At 46.7% G+C, this 20,914-nt stretch overlaps 1 protein-coding gene across 4 annotated transcripts in view; it reads right to left on the reverse strand.

Moving 5' to 3' along the window:
- Positions 1–1,099: 1,099 nt before the first annotated feature.
- OTUD5 (OTU deubiquitinase 5) overlaps positions 1,100–20,914 on the reverse strand; it is a 29,304-nt gene continuing 9,489 nt past the window's right edge. For 2 of the 4 annotated variants that reach the window (XM_070365683.1, XM_070365684.1), the window contains 8 exons: positions 19,712–19,805; positions 10,577–10,641; positions 10,334–10,490; positions 10,090–10,238; positions 5,652–5,855; positions 3,952–4,153; positions 3,750–3,863; positions 1,100–3,442 (listed from right to left, as the gene is read on the reverse strand). In XM_070365683.1, coding sequence (XP_070221784.1) covers positions 3,318–3,442; positions 3,750–3,863; positions 3,952–4,153; positions 5,652–5,855; positions 10,090–10,238; positions 10,334–10,490; positions 10,577–10,641; positions 19,712–19,805 — 1,110 coding nt within the window. In that variant the 3' untranslated portion in view covers positions 1,100–3,317. The remainder of the gene's footprint in view (positions 3,443–3,749; positions 3,864–3,951; positions 4,154–5,651; positions 5,856–10,089; positions 10,239–10,333; positions 10,491–10,576; positions 10,642–19,711; positions 19,806–20,914) is intronic. The other 2 variants (XM_070365685.1, XM_005887658.3) reach the window with 2 other exon arrangements.

The following is a 20,914-nucleotide window of genomic DNA, read 5'->3' on the forward strand; positions in this document are numbered from 1 at the left end:
AATCTGACCACCACTGCTGTGGAGCCCTTAATGTAGACAGACCTGGCTAGACCTGGCCATGAGCCCAGTCAGCAAGTACAGATTCTGGAATAGTGAGGAGGGGTGCTTCTTGCAGGTGGGAGCAAGCCAGAGCGGTGGTGGCTTGGGATGTGTTTCTGGATGAGACACACACAGGGACCGCGGGAGCTCAGAAGGGTGATAAAATACCCTTAGCCACAAATTTGGAAATAACAGGCCTCATGCTGCAGGCAGACAGACATGCACTCCAAAGACACACACACAGGGAAGTACCATGTGAGAAATACACAACATTGCCACATTCCCATGAGCTTGTCCTAAACACATACAGATATGTACTGTCACAGAGACTGAAATCCACTGTCAAGCAGGCATGCTGCCAGTTATGTCCCAGCATGACACCAGAGATGCAGTTACAGAAAGGCACTCCAGACAGATTCACATACACCTACACTGCCATATGACAAGGACACAAAAATGTCCTGTCAGACACACCACCAAAACTTGTCACAAAGATACTTGTACCATCAGACATGCAGTGTCACAGAAAGACTAGTACTATTCCAGAAATGAGACCCAAAGTCTGTCACAGGAAGACACACAGACGCTCAAGACACACATGCACTGCTCCAAAGACATACATATACTTATGTGATAGAGCCACAGATAGGCAGTATCACAAAAACAGACACGGATCCACCCAGTCAGTTGCTCGCGCTCTCTCTCTCTCTCTCTCACACACACACACACACACACCAGCAGACATGCAGCACTGTCAAACTATCCAGAAATAGCTACCCAGAATCTGTCACAGGAATACAAACGGACATTCATCCACCCTATCGGAAAGAAACCACAGATGCACTGTCACAGACAGACCCACACAGACATGCACTTGTCTCAGAAACAGACACAAACTGTCAGAGATTGAGTCCCACACGCAGTCCCCATCTGACACACCTGGAAACAAGCCCTCATCTCACACACAACTAGAGACACTCTGAGATGCACAAAGGCTTAGACTCACCAGTCTCTCTCACACACAAACACTCAAAAAGCAAATATACACAGGTACTCTCCCTTATTCATCCAACATTTATTAGGGGTCTACTGTAAGCCTACAAGGCCCTAGAGGGGGTGCAGATACTAAGAGATACACAGGTTAAGTCAGGCATCATAGCCCTGCCCAGGAATTTGATAGTACAGTTACTGGAGAAGAAGTAAAGACATATCTGTAGATAAAGGTGAGAATGTAAATGGGGTCACACAGGGCTTCTCAGGAGACCCTCTACCCATCTTGAAAGACAAAGTTGGAGGCTTGGGACAGAGGAAGGGCAAATTCCAGGCGGAGGCCAAGGAAAACTGGACAGAGAGGCAAGATGAAGTAGTCAGGGGCCAAATAGTACAGAAACTTCAACTTTAAGATAATAAATAATACCTGCTAACATTAGAGCTCTCAGAATGTGCCAGGCACCGTGCCGTCATTCATTATGTTGACCATATACACTCTCTCAATGCTCACAACAGAGAGGGCGTGAGGTAGTAGATATTTATCACTCCTGTCCTATACGTGGGACACTTGAAACTCAGAGAGCCTGCGACTTGACCAAAGCCACATAGTTAGAAAAAGCCGGTTTTAAACCAACTCTCCAGCACAGTGCTTAACCAGTGGATTCCAGAGACACCTGCAGATAGCCACATCCTCATCTGCAGAGCTGGACATACATCCTTCCACAGGGACCCCATTATTGAGGGACACTGAAAAAAACAACTGAAAAACCTGGGGCCAGCCATCCTTCTTTGCCTTGGCTTTCTCTCTAGGAAGGGCAGGGACAGAAGTGTCAAGAGAACTGGGAACATGAATAAAAAAGGTATAGCTATTCCTCAATTTCTAAAACCCAGTGTGCTTGTGTGGGGGGTCCACCCCCTGGTCACTTCCACTAAACTCAGGTTGCTATGAAGCGACTGTTGTGCCTGTCCAAAGCATTTCCTCATCAAATACTCACAATGAAACAGCAAATGTATTGGGGCTAGAGGCAGGCACAGAAGTTGGGACATTCAGTCCCTGCCATCAAGTTCAATTCTCTGTTCCCATCACACCCCAGGAAATAGGGTGGGCAGGCTACATCCTGTGCCAATACTGAGGCAGGGGCAGTGGGCAAAGACAGAGCTTTCTTGGTGGTAACAGGTCCAAAGGCTGATTCAGTAAGCAATGAATCAAGTATGAACAAACTCTGGGCCTCCAGAGAGACCCCAATGGAGAGCATATAGCCCTTAGAAGTCAAGCCAAGGTCTGTGCCATCACCGCCTCTGACCAAAAGGCTCACCCACCCCCTGCCCCACACAGAACAGAGGCGCTCAGGGGAAACTGACATTTGGTTTTATTGTGCCAAGGACATTACAGATGGTGGATCTTGTTGACACCTGCAAGGCATGGGTGCCCCATCTGCCGAGGTTGCTCCCACCCCCCACACTCAAATCCTGGGCGACAGCCATGATTCTCAAAAGTACCCCCCACCCTGAGATTCCAAAAAGACTGGTGGTGGTGGTGGAAGCATAAGGAATGCAGCGAGGTCAGAGTCTCATTGTCCAAAGCCCACTTGACACCTGCCCCTTCCTGCCCTCCCACCCCACCCTGGCTTATACTCTAGATCCTGCCCATCTCCACAGAGCTGGAGGCCAGGTTCCTCAACCACATCTTTGTGCCCCGTGGCCTACCTGCCTCCAAACCAGAGAGATGTCACCTTCATAGAGCCAATCTGTTGTCTACATCACTGATTGATTTTATAAGATAAAAGTATATTTTAATAAAGAAAAACCTCAATATTGAAGGCTCAGACCTTTTAAGGGTACTGGAAAGGGGATTTTTTCCCACTTCTTCCTCCCACCTCCCTGGTATCATTTGTGAAGGTAGGGTGACAAGTTTCTGATCTTGGAAGGAATAGGGGGCAGGGAGACTTTGCTGTCTCTCCTCCGGGGCTGCCTGGCTGCCAGTTGGTTTGTCTCTGTGTGCCCCTCGCCTACCTTCAGCACCCTTGCCCAAGTCCCCTGTGGAATGCAGGGATGGTGCTGTGCAGGGGAAACAGGGCACATCAGCTGGCGAAGAGACAGATGATGATGGTGGTGGTGGCAGCGATGAGAGGGTGCGCAGGGGTGGGCCAGCCAGAGGGAAGTGGGGAGGAGCGAAAGAAGCGGAAAGAAGGAAGAAGGCAAGAGGGAAGAAAGCCAAAGAAGGTGGGGTGGCACCAGAGGGCAGGAGTGGTGGGGATTGGGAAATGTCTCCAGTCTCTGGGTCTCCATCAACTCTTGTCTGGGGGTGGGTCTCTGTGCACTTTGTTTTTCTTCATACTGTCTAGGTATTCCTGTTGGGACACTGCCAGCACCGAGGCTAGGATCTCATCATCATCCCAGTCATTCAGACCTGCTGGGCAAGAGGAAGGGGAAAAGAATGACACAGCACTTTAAGCCTGCTTTCTCCTTGCCCTCTGCTGATTCTTGGCTCTGGAGAGATCCCGTTCAGACCCCTACCACTTTTTTCTCTAAGGAGAAGGCTCCTCTGAGCCTACAAAACCCCACTCATCCCCTCTGGGACAGACTCTTGGGCCTGAAAAACTCTCTTTTCCTGAGGAGATGTCCAGAGGCTCTAGAAGCCCCCTTTTCAGGACCAGCTGCTTCTTCCATCTCTCCCCAACTCCCAGCTGGCCCCTAGACCCTAGATAGAAGAGGCTTACCAAAGGCAGAGGGGGACATCTGCTGAATGAGGGCCCGGCACTCCAGAGCAGGGTAGAGGGACACGAGGGGGGAAGTAGCCCGGTCGGCCCCTGTCGAGAACTGGCTGCTTGTACCTGGGGCAGACAGACAGTCAAAGGCAGGGCTCAGGGCCTAGGCAGAACTTCCTGACCCGTGCATGCTCCCTATCAGCAAGTCACTGACCTGGTGCACAGGGTGAAGGAGGTTTGGCAAGAGCTAAGACAGTGCCTGGGGAAGGGGGCTTGATGCCCAGCTCAGCATGCAGCTCAGGGTGCTCAGGTGACGACGCTGAACTCCGCTGCCTTGGGGACCGGCTGGTCCACTCCTCAAGACCACTGGAGGCTGCTGCTGTGGCAGAGCTGCATGTGGCACTGGCTTTCCGGGGCTGTGGTGAGGAAGGTGGTGGTAAAGACCAATAGCAGTTGCAACTGTCCTCTGCCCCATTCCCAAAGGGCTCACTCCCTCCCAGAATCCTGGCTATGAAATACCTTCTACATAGGCTACCAATAATGGTCACATCATGGACCACAGGATCAAGGTAAGCACTTTTAAGCCCCTCTCAGACCTTTACAGCCAGTCTGACAGGAAACCTGTTACTCCACCTTCAAAATAGATCCAGACTCTATCCCCTTCTGACTGCCTCCCTAGCCAGTACTACCATCAATCATCAGAGCTACTATAGTCATCTTTTCCTTGGTGGTCTCCTGCTTCCACCTTTGCCCCTTCAACTCCATTTTACACTCAGCAGTCAGAAGGATCCTGTTAAATTCTAAATTCCCACTCTTTTCCTGCTCATAACCCTCTCATCATTTTCGCTTCACTCAGAAGAAAAGCCAAAGTCCTCACCACAGGCCACACTGGAAGGTCACAAGCCCCTTCCAATACGGCACACCCACCTTTCCGACTCCATCTACTACTACATTCTGTTCTGCCACACTGACCTCCAGGCTGCTTCCAAATCACACCAGCTGTGCACATACCTCAGGGTCTTTGCTCTAGCTGGTCCTCTGTCTTCCCTGGTATAGGCACGTAATTCCCTCACCTTTGCAAGTTTTCGCTCAAATCTCACCCGGTCTGAGGCCAACTCTGACCATGCTATTTAATACTGTGAACTCCCAGCCCTACTCAGTCCTACTCATCCCCTTTACCCTGCTCTACATCTTTCATCCATACCACCTCTCAACTGATTTATTCATTATGTTTATTTCATTCCACTCTGCATAAATGGAAGCACCACAAAGACAGACCTGGGACTGCCCAGCTCACCAATGTACTCCTATACACTAAGAACAGTGCCTGGCATAGACCTGAAATAAATACTTGTTCAACGAATGAGTCAGCTCTTGCCAACATCTATTAATCACTCTATAAACTCCTTGTGACTCCTCAAATACCTGGCTGCCCTGCCTCACTCCCTGCCCTAAAAATTCAACCTTTTTATGTGAAGACTGACCAGACCCCCCACCTCTACTGGTCTTCCAGTCAGAGTCAAGGGCTCCACTGATGCATGTGTCTCCCCATCAAAAGACAGGATCACTGAGGGTGGAATGTGCAGGACCTGATTTTACATCCTCAGCAGAGTCTGGCACACAAGAACATTCAGCAAAAGCTTGTCCCTCTGAAACTATTCGTGAATCTGGCATTTCACCACCAGTGGCTGCCCTCCCTCACTCCTTAAAAAAAAAAAAGAGCTTGTTCTGCACAGGTGTTGAGAGTTCTAAGGCACAATGCCAAGACTAAGGCCAAGATGAGGTACAGAAAAGGCTAGGATCTTCCTTCTCTCCCACATGTCAGAATCGCTTAGTCTGTTTCTGCCTGTTTGGGGACAGAACATGGGAAGTAACATGTTCTTCGCCGGGCTAGTGACAGACCCCAGGACCCACCTGGCTGGGGCCACGGACTTGGCGAGCCTGTTTTTCTTGATCCCGCAGCCACTGCAAGTAGGATTCCCGGGCCACCTGCTCCTCAATGGCCTCATTTGTGGCCTCCCAATCTGTGGCCCGCTTCTTGTCTTCCAGCATCTGCTGTTCAATCCATGATTCCTCTGATGTTTTTATGGCATTCTTCATCAGGGACTGCTCTGCAAACTACAAGGAGTGGGAGAGGAACAGGGATGTGAGGTGACACTCTGAACTCTGGCCAAGAGCCAGAAGTGGCTTAGGGAGGTGGGCTCACAGGCTCAGAAGAGAGGCAGGAAGGCGGATACTCTTACTAAGCACCCCCTAGACAGGCTGCCTATTCATCAGGGACTAGGGGAAGGCAGGCTTGGGTTGGGGGACTTGTCATTTCGAATTCCTATATTCAGAAGTCCTGCTGCCACCCCCAAGATACCTCAACTGATGTACTAAGTCTGGGGCAGTCAGGTGCCCTCCAGCCAGGGTTAGAATTTAAAGACACCTCACCGATTGATGACTCAGTTGTTGAGGCCTTCTTCACCTATGCCCAGATGGGACAAGGAGAAAAGATCACCTAAGAAGTTGAGTCCTGTGTGCACAGGGTAGATTTGAGTATTGGGGCATTTAAGTAGACAAGAGGACAGTGTCAGCATGGTGTGGGGTACTATGAGTTGTGGAACACCGTATGAGAGTGTCAGGCTGTGAGACATAACAGATTTTTTAAAAAGGAATAATGAAAAGTATCAGTGCCTATCCCACGGAATAAAAGTAAATTTCGTTCAGTGAAAACTTATTTTAATGCACATATACACACCATACACCAACGTGTGTGTACACTAATGGTGTAAAGTATAATTTTTTACCCAGGGATAACAGTCCAAAAAGAATGCAAAATGCTGTTAGAATAAGCCAATTAAAAATGGGCAAAAAAGTCTAGACACACAACTTCATCAAAGAAGATAGAGAGTAAATAGGCACATGAAAAGACACTCAACATCATTTGTCATTAGGAATTGCAAATTAAAACATGGTGCCCCTCAGTTAAAGGTATCAGTAAGAACCATGGTGTCATTCAGATACAGAAGGTTACAGAAATATTTCTAGACATGTGCATACACACAGGTTAGTTTATACATATATTTTCTTGCTCTATCAGCTGAAAGGGCCTAAATCAAGGATACCCCAATAGCAAAGAGCATACTCAGCACCCAGATCTTGGTTTCTAATATAACATTCTCCAATAAAAGGAACTAAGGCTCCTTGGAGAAATGGCTGGTTCTAGAAATGGGATAAGGAATATACAAGATGAGCCTCTAGCACCTTGTAGTGCCAGAAAGTTAAATATTCAAAATAAAAATGAAAATGAAAAATAAAATAAAAATGAAAACAAACAAGCCAAAAAACACCTCCTCACAAACACACAAACACTACCACAATGATGGGGATATTTCAAAGAGATGCAGGAACCAACTAAAAGAACTCCCAATAGCCAAAACTGGAAAAACTTGGGCATCAAAATAAAAATAGTACTGGATTATAACCCAAAGTATTAAATAAATATCCATCATCCACAATGATATAAATGACTAACTAAATAATGGAGAATGAGATAAATCTCCCTTGCAGAAGGATTTCAAATAATTTATGTAGATACTCTGCCCTCAAAGAGATGGAGTATAACCTTCACCTTTTATTTGTATTTTTTCACTGCACTGCACTGCACCCAGGCCTTTGGCAGTGAAAGTGTGGAGTCCTAATGACTAGTCCACCAGGAAATTCCCTAATCCCTACTTCTTTTTTTAATATTTATCTATTTATTTGGCTGCACTGGGTTTTTTTTTTAGTTGCACCATGTGGGATCTAGTTCCCTGACCAGGGATCAAACATGGGCCCCCTGCACTGGGAAGGTGGAGTCTTAGCCACTGGACCACTAGGGAAGTCCCCCTAACCCTACTTAAGTTTGGAGTATAAATGATTTCCTTCCACACAGTCTAACATGGAAAAGGGAGTCGGGTAGGCAAAGAGTAATTTTACAGTGGAGAAAACTTGATAAAACTACTTCTGCCAGATGATCAAGGTCAACATCAACAGTTACAAATCATGTTCACGTTACATACTGTTGATATGATGTGATAAGAATGCCACATTACCACTGTGACCCCCGTCTCTAAAACCCATAACCTCAAGTCTAATGAGAAATACATTAGACAAATTCCAAGAGAAACATCCTACAATATACATGACTGCTGCTAAGTCACTTCAGTCGAGTCTGACTCTGTGCGACCCCATAGACGGCAGCCCACCAGGCTCCCCCATCCTTGGGATTCTCCAGGCAAGAACACTGGAGTGGGTTGCCATTTCCTTCTCCAATGCATGAAAATGAAAAGTGAAAGGGAAGTCGCTCAGTTGTGTCCAACTCTTAGCAACCCCATGGACTGCAGCCTACCAGGCTCCTCCGTCCATGGGATTCTCCAGGCAAGAGTACTGGAGTGGGGTGCCATTGCCTTCTCCAAATATACATGACTAGTACTCTTCAAAACTGCCAAGGTCACCAAAAACATGAAAATGTGAGAAGCCATCAAAGACAAAGGAGAATAAAAAGGTATGACGACTTTTAGTTAATAACAATGTATCAATACTGGTTCATATAACAAATATATTACAGTCATCTGACGTGTGAATAATAGGGAAACTATGCAAAAGGGAGGAAGGTATGTGGGAATTGTGCAAAAGGGAGGAAGGTATGTGGGAACTCTGCACTATCTTAATTTTTCTGTAAATCTAAAACTATTCTAAATAATTAAATCTATTAAAAAAAAACTTAGGGCACTCAAGTTTAACAAAAGGAAAAAGAAAAGACACAAGTGGTCAAACCACTAAAAGTCAGGAGTGACTCTTAAATGCACAGTGTTACCTAAAAGAAGCCATTGAAAAAACTATATACTGTATGATTCCAATTATATGACATTCTAGAAAAGGTCATAGAGTCTGTAAACAGATTGAAAACAAAGAAATTCGGAGAAACTGTCACAGCCAGGAGGAGCCAAAGGAGACATGACAACTAAATGTAATACAGTATCCTGGATGGGATCCTGGAACAGATAAGATCACTGGGGAAAAACTGAGGTAATCTGTTTTTGTTTTATCCCTTTCTGAAGGTATCATCTACTGTTGTTGTTTGGTCACATTTGTGTCCGACTCTTTTGCGACCCCATGGACTGTAAGCCCTCCAGGCTCTTCTGTGCATGGAATTTCCCAGGCAAGAATACTGGAATGGGTTGCCATTTACTTCTCCAGGGCATCTTCTGCACCCAGGGATCAAACCTGTGTATCCTGCATTGGCAGGTGGATTCTTTACCACTGAGCCACCTGGGAAGCCCAAAAACTGAGGTAATTTGAACAAAGTATGGTCTTTAGTTAATATATCAATATTGGTTCATTAATTGTGACAAACATATTATGATAATATGTTAATCACAGTGGAGTATATAGGATTTCTCTAATCACAATAATTACATAAATCTAAAACTGTTCTTAGATTGAAGGTTTATTTAAAAAAATGAAACCAAAAAACCTCTATGGGGACTTTCGGTGGTCCAGGGGTTAAGACTTCACCTTCTAATGCAGGGGGTATAAGTTTGATCCCTGGTTGGGGAGCTAAGATCTCACATGCCTATCAGCCAAAAAAACTGAAACATAAAACAGAAGAAATATTCTAACAAATTCAATAAAGATTTTAAAAATGGTCCACATCAAAAACCTCTATGTTGGAGGGTGTGTTGGTGTTAGGGTGTGTTTCCTAAAATGAGGCAGGAGTACTTTTGTAGGAAGTGAAACCTCAACAGAAGATAGCAAAATCCCTAACAGACAAGTGTTTGAGACAGAGAATGAAAATCTGTCAGTGTGTGCTGAGAAAATCTACTGCCCTTTCCTGAGCACCTAATAGGTACCAGGCCCAGTGTTAGGCACTTTCTGTATCACCCAAGCTGCCAGTCAAATCACTTGTACAACCTGACTTAGATACCAAGGCCAGCAAGTGGTGGGGCCAGGCCTACATTCCAAGTCTCTGTGACCACAGCTGTCTGTCTGTGCTGGGGTTTGGAGGAGGATCCATGCGGGTACCAAGATACATAGACTGAGCCATGGTTCACGGTTCCCAAGTTTGACTCCATATCTCAAAATGCCAACTCTCAACAGGCACAAAAGATAGGTGAACCAGCTCAGACAGGCAAACTGAGACCACAAAGTGAGCCCTGAGGGATCACCTTGGATAACTTCCTAATTTCAGAAGTGAGACCTTAGAGGCGACTCAGAGAGGTTAACAGGACACTTTTGTGGGCAAGGGGCAAAATTGAGGCCCCAGCATGAGATTTCTGGTCTTCTGGTCTATCTCCAGTATCCATTCTAGGCACAGGGACATGCTTACCCCCGGTTTGAATGATGGCAGGCCCAGTCCCACGCCAATGGTGGCCTTGTTAGGATTCACTACTGAGTTGTAGTGGATATTCCTATGGTAGCTGACACGAATGGGTTCATCCTCATTTTGATGGATCCCATGGAATGTATTAATGGGTTCTGCAGAGAAAGAGGAGACAGGATTCACAGTGGGCTGGGTGGAACAGGCTCAGACCACAAGTGATCAACTGCTCACCTACCCACCACAGAAGTACCTGTGCTGTACTGGTACACCTCCACGGGCCGGTTGTACATCTCTGCCATGGCCTGCATCTCAATGTGGTTGCCATGGCAGTTGTTTTTCCGCTTCCGGTTGATGTAGGTGGTAAAGTCCTCTGTGACATAGTTGGAGAAGTAGTCAGCATTCTTCATCTGCAGAAAAGATCAGAGGATCAATGTCTATGTGGAGAAGAGATCCTCCATTCTGCCCTCGCCCCAAGGTCTCTGCAAGGTCTCACCAGATAGTCCATGCAGTGCTTTCGAACAACCTCATGCATGTCCTGGTCTCCATATACCTGGTCAGCTGTGGGGACAGAAGGAGAGGCTGGAGTCAGAGCTGCCACCAAAGAAGAGTTCTGAATCAGAACATCCTTGCGGGTGAAGGGCTGGGGGCCAGGGAAACTCCCTTACCTACCCCTACCCTAAGGAACGGAGAGTTCTTGGCTTTGTATGCTGGAATATGGTCATGAAAAAAGAGGCAGGCAAGGACCGTCTTTAAGAACAAGAGTACAGGTGAGAGGGACAGAACCACAGGCATCTTGTGTAGATAAGCGGCCTTAAGCACCATCGATTCCACATACACCACTCTTCGCTCTTCACATGAGGACACTGAGGCTCGGGAAGTTTGTGATTTGACCAAGGTCACCCAGAAGTCAGTCCATGACAGATTCAACTACAGAATTCAGTTTCCTGACTCTCAGGAGTCATTATGGCCTTTATGAGGTGAAAAAAGAGGGAAAGGGAAGGGAAAATAACTGGGCTCTAAGCCCAGTTCTGTTTAGTTCAGTTCAGTCGCTCAGTTGTGTCCAACTCTTTGCGACCCCATGAATCACAGCATGCCAGGCCTCCCTGTCCATCACCAACTCCCAGAGTTCACTCAAACTTATGTCCATCGAGTGGGTGATGCCATCCAGGTATCTCATCCTCTGTCGTCCCCTTCTCCTCCTGGCCCCAATCCCTCCCAGCATCAGAGTCTTTTCCGATGAGTCAACTCTTCTCATGAGGTGGCCAAAGTACTGGAGTTTCAGCTTTAGCATCAGTCCTTCCAAAGAACACCCAGGACTGAACTCCTTTAGAATGGACTGGTTGGATCTCCTTGCAGTCCAAGGGACTCTCAAGAGTCTTCTCCAACACCACAGTCCAAAAACATCAATTTCTTCGGTACTCAGCTTTCTTCACAGTCCAAATTTCTTCGGCACTCAGCTTTCTTCACAGTCCAACTCTCACATCCATACATGACCACTGGAAAAACCATAGCCTTGACTAGACGGACCTTTGTTGGCAAAGTAATGTCTCTGCTTTTGAATATGCTATCTAGGTTGGTCATAACTTTCCTTCCAAGGAGTAAGCGTCTTTTAATTTCATGGCTGAAGTCACCATCTGCAGTGATTTTGGAGCCCCAAAAAACAAAGTTTGACACTGTTTCCACTGTTTCCCCATCTATTTCCCATGAAGTGATGGGACCAGATGCCATGATCTTCGTTTTCTGAATATTGAGCTTTAAGCCAACTTTTTCACTCTCCTCTTTCACTTTCATCAAGAGGCTTTTGAGTTCCTCTTCACTTTCTGCTATAAGGGTGGTGTCATCTGCATATCTGAGGTTATTGATATTTCTCCTGGCGATCTTGATTCCAGCTTGTGCTTCTTCCAGCCCAGTGTTTCTCATGATGTACTCTGCATATAAGTTAAATAAGCAGATTGACAACATACAGCCTTGATGTACTCCTTTTCCTATTTGGAACCAGTCTGTTGTTCCATGTCCAGTTCGAACTGTTGCTTCCTGACCTGCATACACAGGTTTCTCAAGAGTCAGGTCAGGTGGTCTGGTATTCCCATCTCTTTCAGAATTTTCCAGTTTATTGTGATCCACACAGTCAAAGGCTTTGGCATAGTCAATAAAGCAGAAATAGATGTTTTTCTGGAACTCTCTTGCTTTTTTCATGATCCAGAGGATGTTGGCAATTTGATCTCTGGTTCCTCTGCCTTTTCTAAAACCAGCTTGAACATCGGGAAGTTCACAGTTCACGTGTTGCTGAAGCCTGGCTTGGAGAATTTTGAGCATTACTTTACTAGCATGTGAGATGAGTGCAATTGTGCGGTAGTTTGAGTATTCTTTGGCATTGCCTTTCTTTGGGATTGGAATGAAAACTGACCTTTTCCAGTCCTGTGGCCACTGCTGAGTTTTCCAAATTTGCTGGCATATTGAGTGCAGCACTTTCACAGCATCATCTTTCAGGATTTGAAATAGCTAAACTGGAATTCCATCACCTCCACTAGCTTTGTTCGTAGTAATGCTTTCTAAGGCCCACTTGACTTCACATTCCAGGATGTCTGGCTCTAGGTCAGTGATCATACCATCATGATTATCTTGGTCATGAAGATCATTTTTGTACAGTTCTTCTGTGTATTCTTGCCACCTCTTCTTAATACATACCATTTCTGTCCTTTATTGAGCCCATCTTCGCATGAAATGTTCCCTTGGTATCTCTAATTTTCTTGAAGAGATCTCTAGTCTTTCCCATTCTATTGTTTTCCTCTATTTCTTTGCATTGATCACTGAGGAAGGCTTTCTTATCTCTCCTTGCTATTCTTTGGAACTCTGCATTCACATGTTTATATCTTTCCTTTTCTCCTTTGCTTTTGGCCTCTCTTCTTTTCACAGCTATTTATAAGGCCTCCTCAGACAGCCATTTTGCTTTTTTGCATTTCTTTTCCATGGGGATGGTCTTGATCCCTGTCTCCTGTACAATGTCACGAACCTCCGTCCATAGTACATTAGGCACTCCATCTATCAGATCTAGTCCCTTACATCTATTTCTCACTTCCACTGTATAATCTTAAGGGATTTGATTTAGGTCATACCTGAATGGTCTAGTGGTTTTCCCTACTTTCTTCAATTTAAGTCTGAATTTGGCAATAAGGTATTCATGATCTGAGCCACAGACAGCTCCGGGTCTTGTTTTTGCTAACTGTATAGAGCTTCTCCATCTTTGGCTGCAAAGAATATAATCAATCTGATTTTGGTGTTGACCATCTGGTGATGTCCATGTGCAGAGTCTTCTCTTTTGTTGTTGGAATAGGGTGTTTGCTATGACCAGTGTGTTGTCTTGGTACTAGTAAACAAAATGACCCAAATGTTCTGAGCTTCATATGCCTCAAGTGTAAAATGGGATCAAGCTGGGTAACTTCCTGGCAATCCTGTTGTGGAATTAATGAGATAACAGGTGTGAAGGGACTAGCCCTAGTCTTGGGACAGAGCAGTCACTCAGAGACCCTGTCCTGTAGTGGGGCCTGAATGTGGGGTACTATGAAGGTGACAGGAGTGAGTAAAATTCTGACCCTATCCACAAAAAGTATGTGGTCTATAAGAGAGATAAGACACATATGCACCTAACTTAATTTAGGTCCAGGCATCACAGGGCTTTGGTCACAATAAGAACTAGGCTCCCTCTGCCTCAGCTGAGGATGTTCACACATGCTGTTTTCTCCTTTCAGGATGTTCTTTCCATCCTGTTTGGCTGCCTACTTGTCAAACACCCATGCACTCTTAAAACAGTTTCCCACTCCTCTAAGGCACCCCATCACCAGATTTATCAAAGATGCATACAGACTTCGCCTGATCACATTGGGCTCCCACTGAGGGCAAAGGGAAGTTCATATACAAGTCCACCCCCAGGCTCAGAGCCTGGTGCGGTACAAGAAATGCAAGTTTGCTGAGCGGATTCAGGAGGATAGGGGAGTCAGGGAGCCTTCTCCGTGAGAAATTAAAATGGGCTTGAAGATGAGGCATGCTTGATGTCCACTGGCTAAGACGAAGAGGGACTGTCACTTTGTCTCCTCAGAACACCGTTGCTCTGATGGGATCTCCCTGTGACACGGGCAGGGGCAGGTCCCGCAGCAAACACTGCAGAGTTCTTCCATGACACAGTCTACCTCTGCAAAGAGTCGCCAAAAGAGCGCCTTTGCTGCCCTCCCCCCTCCCCCCTCCATGAAGGGTTCTGTGAGATAAAGAGAAAAAGGCAGCTCTGAAATAGAAAACAGGGCCCATGCCTGTCTCATGTCCTCCTGGAAGTGCAGAGACCAGAGGGTGATGGGGAGTGGGGGTTGTGAGGTGGGAAGGGGTAGCCCCTTTACCGATGTAAACAAGGATGTGGGTTCTGCGGCCACACTCTCCCTCATCCCCCTCCCCCTCTGCAGCACTTCCAGCAAGTCACATGCCCTGTGCACAGGCTGGGGGCCCCCTGCCACTGCCTTTCTTAGAAGCCAGGACCACAAACCCACTGTGGCTGCCGGAGCTGCTTGAGGAGCTATTTCCGTAGAATAAACCTGGGGTACTGAAGAGAGGCAGTGCTGTTGGCAGCTGCAGTAAACAGGAACTGAGATGGGAGTGAAGGGGTTAAATAGGGGTTGGTCTGCCAGGCTCAGGAAGGTGGCTGAGATGTTCTCAGGCAAGCATCAACAGGCATTTCCAGTCCTGGGAGGTGGATCTATCCAGATGTAAGATGTAAGAAGTCAGGGGAAAGGGGAGACTATGGGACCAGAAAGGGAGTTGGGAGAGAACCTTCCCAAGAAGTTCCCATTTCCCTGCTATTGACTCCCTGCTTGACAAAAAGGCTCTCTGCCTCCTGTGTGGCACTGGACAAGGCCTTAACCTCTCTGGGCTGCAATGTCCTCATCTATAAAGTGGGGAAAATAACTCCTTTTCCTCTCATGGAACACTGTCAATACTAGAGGGGATGGTCTGCCAAATACCTAAGGCATACTAGATATTCAAGAGATGGGGTTCCGTTTGTCGTAAGGAGAACGATGACTTCTTCAGATAGCCAGTCACCCACAAGTCAGCTAGAATTTCACCAGAACCACTTAAGTCCTTCCTCATTTCTGTTGCACTTCATCAGCCAGAGGAAAGTCCCAAACTCAAAGTGTAGGTTCTCTCTCCTCATGCAGGCGTAACTGGTTCTCTACCTTTGCTGAATCCAAAGGTCCACTAGCCTACCTTGTGCCTGTAGTTCAAATCTTTAGCAACCAAATTAACATCAAATCAGTAACACAGGCCTCACAAAATAGGGTCCTTACGTGTGGGCAAGGGATGACCTTCTCAATTTACCTATAAAATACCACCTTCTCTCTTCAATTCTAAGATGCACCAATAGGTGGTACAGAACATGTATAATCACAGCTTTTGGGAGAGGGAAACCCATCTCACTGGTTGTAAGACATACCCTAGTTTAGGGATCATCAATGTGGAAGAAAATGTGCATCTCTGAACCAAAGAAAGAGAGCAACAATACCTTGCCAATGAAAGAGAGTAGAAGGACCTTCTCGATGACACAAAAACACCCAGTGCAGGACTAAGAACACAGGAAATTCTCACTGTGGAGATGCTTGTCTGAATTTGCCAGCCCCACCTCTGTCCTCCAGAAAGCCCTCCTCCCTCCCTAGAGATTGGCACATGGAACTAGGGACTGAGCTGGACTTCCCTATGGGGCTCAAGGTGGAGGAAAAGAGCCCAGTGGTCCTGCAGAGGTAGGGGAATTCAGAGCACTTGTTTTGATAGAAACTGAAACTCCTCCTCTTGCTGACACTGCACTTGTGGGCAATCTGCACCTGCTCTCCCCTCCCAGAGTCCAGTTGGAAGGGGGTCCCCCACTCCCTCACCTCTGTCCCCAGCTCAAAGAGGGCTCAGAAATCTTCAGTACATTACTACAATTGGTTCCGCTAAGGCCTTTTCACATCCCAGGTCATTCCATTCTTACCCTAAAAAACCCTACTTTACACAGGAGGGATACTAAGGTACAGAAATGTGGCACAGCTGGCCCAAGGCCACACATTGGGGAGGTTGAAGGAGAGGCCAGGCTTTCAAGGAATAACTGGTAACTTTGAGCACTGATGCCGCAGGAGACATTACCACCACCAATCTGGCTGTCAACTTAGCCACCTGACTCCCTAGGTCAGGCTTGTTTGCCTCAGTTTCCCCACCAACACAAGCAGGAATCAGCTGGAACCTAGGAAAGGCCTGCAAGTGGTCAGAGATTATAGATATATTAGGACCTGTACCCCTCACTAAGGCCACAGAGGTCAGCATGAACATTCCCTCCCCACACCCTATGTATGTCCTTTCTCTGAGTGTACAGAGACACCAGCACAGAAATGCACATGTGCATGCACACAGTCAGTAAAAGATGTTCCTTAAAGCCAAATACCCACACAACAATCACAACTACAGAGAACTGTCACATTCAAAAAGTAGATGCCCTTGCCACCCTCAGTTGGGGAGCCAGCAAAACTCAGCCCTCTCAATAGCCTGGTCTCTCAGATGCCTGCTCCTCTACTCAAGAATTCCCACCGCAAAGATGGAAAAACTGAAGGAGGCAGGGCAGAGAGATCAACAGAAGCCGGTGTACATGGTGGTCAATGGCTTCTTCTCCTTTTGGCCTGCTTCAGCCTCAAACACAAATGTCTGATACTGGCTGTGTGACCTAGATAATAAGGCCCTGACCTTCTCTTGAGGCCTGTTTCCCATTTATAAAACGACAAATTGATCTAAGATCCATTCCTCCAATGCTGATAGTCCATGTTCCAAGACCAAAAGGCCTTGAGCAGTGGACCTTGTTAATGTTTCTGGGCCCCATCACCGAAATATGCACAGCCCCAGCTGCATCCCCACAACTCATGCAGACACCCACACACAAGGCCACCACTCTGCCCACAGAGGCCAAGGCCAGGGCCAGAGGTTTTTGCTGAGTCAAAGCTGTACGCAGAGAGGGAGTGAAGAGAGATGCAGACTCACGTTTCCAGGAGAAGGTTATCTGAGCACAGCAGGGGCAGGGTGGACCACAGGATCCCTCTGGGACCCAAGCTCCCACTTTCACTCCACCCCAGCCTATGCTGATGCCCACGAGTCTCCAATAGGTGGTAGGCGAAAGAACTGTCCACAGGCATGAGATACTGGTTCACACTGGGGACACCCAGATCTCAGAGGCAAAACAGAGGGCAAAACCCACCTGCCTCAGGACTTCTAAGAGTAGAGGGCCACAGGCTCCTTGCTGTAAGAAGCAAGGCCCTAGAGATCACGGAATACAGCCACAGTCACCCAGCCAGTTGACTCCTAAGAAGGTAGGGCTTTCCTAGGGTCATAGAAAGAATGTGTCCTTTGGACACATCTGGGTTCTCATGCCAGTTCTGCCACTACTTACCCTGGGCATGTCACTTCCCCTTCCTGGCCTCAATGGGAGGCTCTTCTCACCTGGTCTCATGGGATAAGGACCCCAATTTTGCAGGTGAACCTGAAGTACCACGTGGAATGCCGAGCAATCAGTCAGGGTCAAGGAACAAGAGTGGTCTCTTTGTCTCTCCTCGTTTCAACTCCAACCCTCAGTTATGTGGTCCTTCTACTATTCAATGTGTGACAGGAAGTTAGAAATTGTCACCCTTCTCACCAGAGCCTAGAACAACTACCACCTGTCCCTGTCCCAGAGAGGCTGGAAGCAGAGGGGTAGCACAAAGCGTGAGGATAAAGTCCCCTTTGGGGTTACATGTCCTGTGCAGTCTGCCCCAGGGAAACCTCCACATGAGGCCTAGAGACCCAGGGGTCATGTACTTCTCAGGGAGAGGCCATGGGGCTTCTGAGGTTTTACAAAGAAAAGCCAAGTGCAGCCCAGTCAGAGGAAATGTGTAGCCATAGTGCTGATAGGGAAAGGCCTTCAACCTGTCATGGTCAGCTCTTCCTGTAAGCTTAGGCCCCTTACTGGAAGGTCTCAATGAGGGGGAAGGGTCAGAAGGTGTTTGGGAAGAACAGCCAGATGAACACACACTTAAATTTTGTTTCTTACATGGGTTACTGCCAAGCCTGGTCTTAACTAGGCCCAAGGCCCACCTCAAATAACACCCAAGACACAGATGCCCAGCTGCATTCTCTGACCCTCACTCCACCAGCAGCCTTGCTTACCCCACATTCAGACGAAGGTCTCGGCACAGGCCTAACACCTAACGGGTCCCCATCTATTCTTTCTTTGCATTCCTTTGGTCCAAGATGCCCCCAAACCTATCTCTTTCTCTAGGAAACATCCCTGGGAGAACATGGACTTGAGCCACAGGGATAAGGGAGTTGGCATTTTCCCAGCCCATCAAAGTCCACTGCCTGAACCATTTCTGCTTGGTAGAATAGGGAGACAACAACTCACCCCACCTAACTTTCTATCACCCACTCAAACATTTGTGATTCTGAGGCACCACTAAGAACTGCAGAATCAACACCATTTCAAATATGGGAAAACGGAAGTTATGAGTCAGGGGGAGAACTGGAATAAAGGGCTTCTGACTCTCAGGTCAAGGCTCTTATCAGAGGGGATGTTTCCTTGGGAGACATCAGAGCTCCAAAGGGAGTGAATCACACTCCCAGCTTCCCTTGGACACTAGCATAGAACTTCACAATTGCTTGTTGAATCACCGGAGCCAGAGGAGCTTCAAAGATCTAGCTCAGATTGGACAGCAGATGGTATTAAAGAATTATTAATTTTGTTATGTATGTAATGGTATTTTTGTTATGTTAAAAAAGAGTCCTTATTTGTCAGAGAAACATACAGAAATATTTACAAATGAGATGATCCATGTTGGGATTCTGTTTTAAAAATATTCTTGTTTCAGGGGAGTGAAAGAGTGGGTGGGGTAGTGATGAAACAAAGTTGGCAATATGTTAACAATTATTTTGAAGATGAGTGATGGGTACATAAAGGGTTCACTATTCTACTTTTGTGTAAGTTTAAAAAAAAGTTCTGTGACCCCAAGGTGACAGCTGTGTGATGCAGTTAAGAGCACAGGCCTCACACTAACCTAACCCAGGCTCTGCCTCCTGACTGCACTACGTATTCTCTGACCCTAGGTAAGTCACTCTATTTCTGAGCTGCTTTTCTCATCTGACAACTGGAAGCAATGGTCCTTCACTTATCTAGCTTGGAGGAGAATTAAAAGTTTTCCTCCAGCACCTGACAGAGCAGTTTGTCCCTGCTGCTGCTGTTAAGTCGCTTCAGTCATGTCCGACTCTGTGCGACCCCATAGACAGCAGCCCACCAGGCTCCTCTGTCCCTGGGATTCTCCAGGCAAGAATACTGGAGTGGGTTGCCATTTCCTTCTCCAATCTGTCCCTAAGTAATGTTATTTTCTCCATCTCTATTACTACCGTTACTATTACTTTCACACCACCACACTGCCTCATGACCAAAGGCTAGAGACCAACTACTAACTTAGGCTGAGGCCAGGAGTCCCTAAAAGACCAGCTAACTCTGTGCCCAACCCTGTCACACAAGTCACTCCTGACAACTGCAGCATAGTTCAGGGGCAGCCCTAGGCCCTTGAAGGCTAAGGCAAAGACTCACCTACAGCCCGGAAGAGACAGGCACCATCCTCCTTCATCTGCTTGATGATGAAGCCCTTCTTGTCTCGCAAGGCCTTTTCAAACCAGTGCTCCTGCTGGAGGGAAGAGGTAGGGATCATCAACAGGAAAGACCCATACCCTCACCCCCAAGGCCCTGTCCTTGAGCTCTTAAGGGACCCAGATGATTGGCTGAGAGGACAACAGACAAAGTCCAGTTCTCCGCCCTGCTAGACCACTCCATGCATGTGGAGCAGGAGACCCTTCTAGCGAATCAGTCTCTGTGTAAGCAGAAGGCTTGCTCCCAGAGGGGCCTCAGGTGCCCTGAGAGCAGAAGCCTCATCTATATTCTAACCGCTGCTAACCATCTTGGGAATCCCATGTTGGGCCTATCCCCTAGGCAGCCAGAGGCCCAGAACCAGCAAGTGCCTAGGGGGAGAACCTGACTTGACCTAGAGGAGATTCACCTGGGGACCCTCTAGTCACTTAGGGTAGGGGAGATATTGAGGAGGGAGTAGACTGGCAAGAGCCTAGATCCAGAGCCCCACATACAGCCAGAGAATTCCAAGATATACTGTATAAAGCAAAATACATGCAAAGTACAATCTCACTTGTGACATTTAACATATATATATATGTATACAAACACACATGCACACAAAGTTGGGAACACTTAACGCAACAAAATATTATCCCTAAGTGTTGGTATTACAGGTGATTCTACTTTACCATCTCATTTATAAGAGGTATACAATATGTTATCCAAAATTCGAAAAGCTTTAAAAACCAAGTCTTTATCTAACTCACTTAGCATCACAATCTGACCTGAGCTGACAAGAACCCATCTATTCCACTTAAAAGCGAATATTCAAACATTTCCTTGCAGAAACATCCAAGTGTTTGACTTTGAGGTGCTGCTATAGACCTCATGGAAAGTGTTACATAATACACAGTTTATATCCAAGTGACTTTCTTAAAATTCTGAAATATTTCTAAATTCCAAAGTACAGCTGGCCCTAAAGGTATGGGTTAAGTGAACCTGTACAAATGTGTATTTGCAAACGTTTTAATGCATAGGTGGAACATATAGAATGTTTAGGGCAGTGAAACTATGCTACATACTGTAATGGTGGTTACATGTCATTATACAATTATCCAAACCCATAGAAAATGTACAACACTAAGAGCAAACTCTAAGGCAAACTAT

Source organism: Bos mutus, chromosome X (genome assembly GCF_027580195.1).
Source record: "Bos mutus isolate GX-2022 chromosome X, NWIPB_WYAK_1.1, whole genome shotgun sequence".
NCBI lineage: Eukaryota > Metazoa > Chordata > Mammalia > Artiodactyla > Bovidae > Bos > Bos mutus.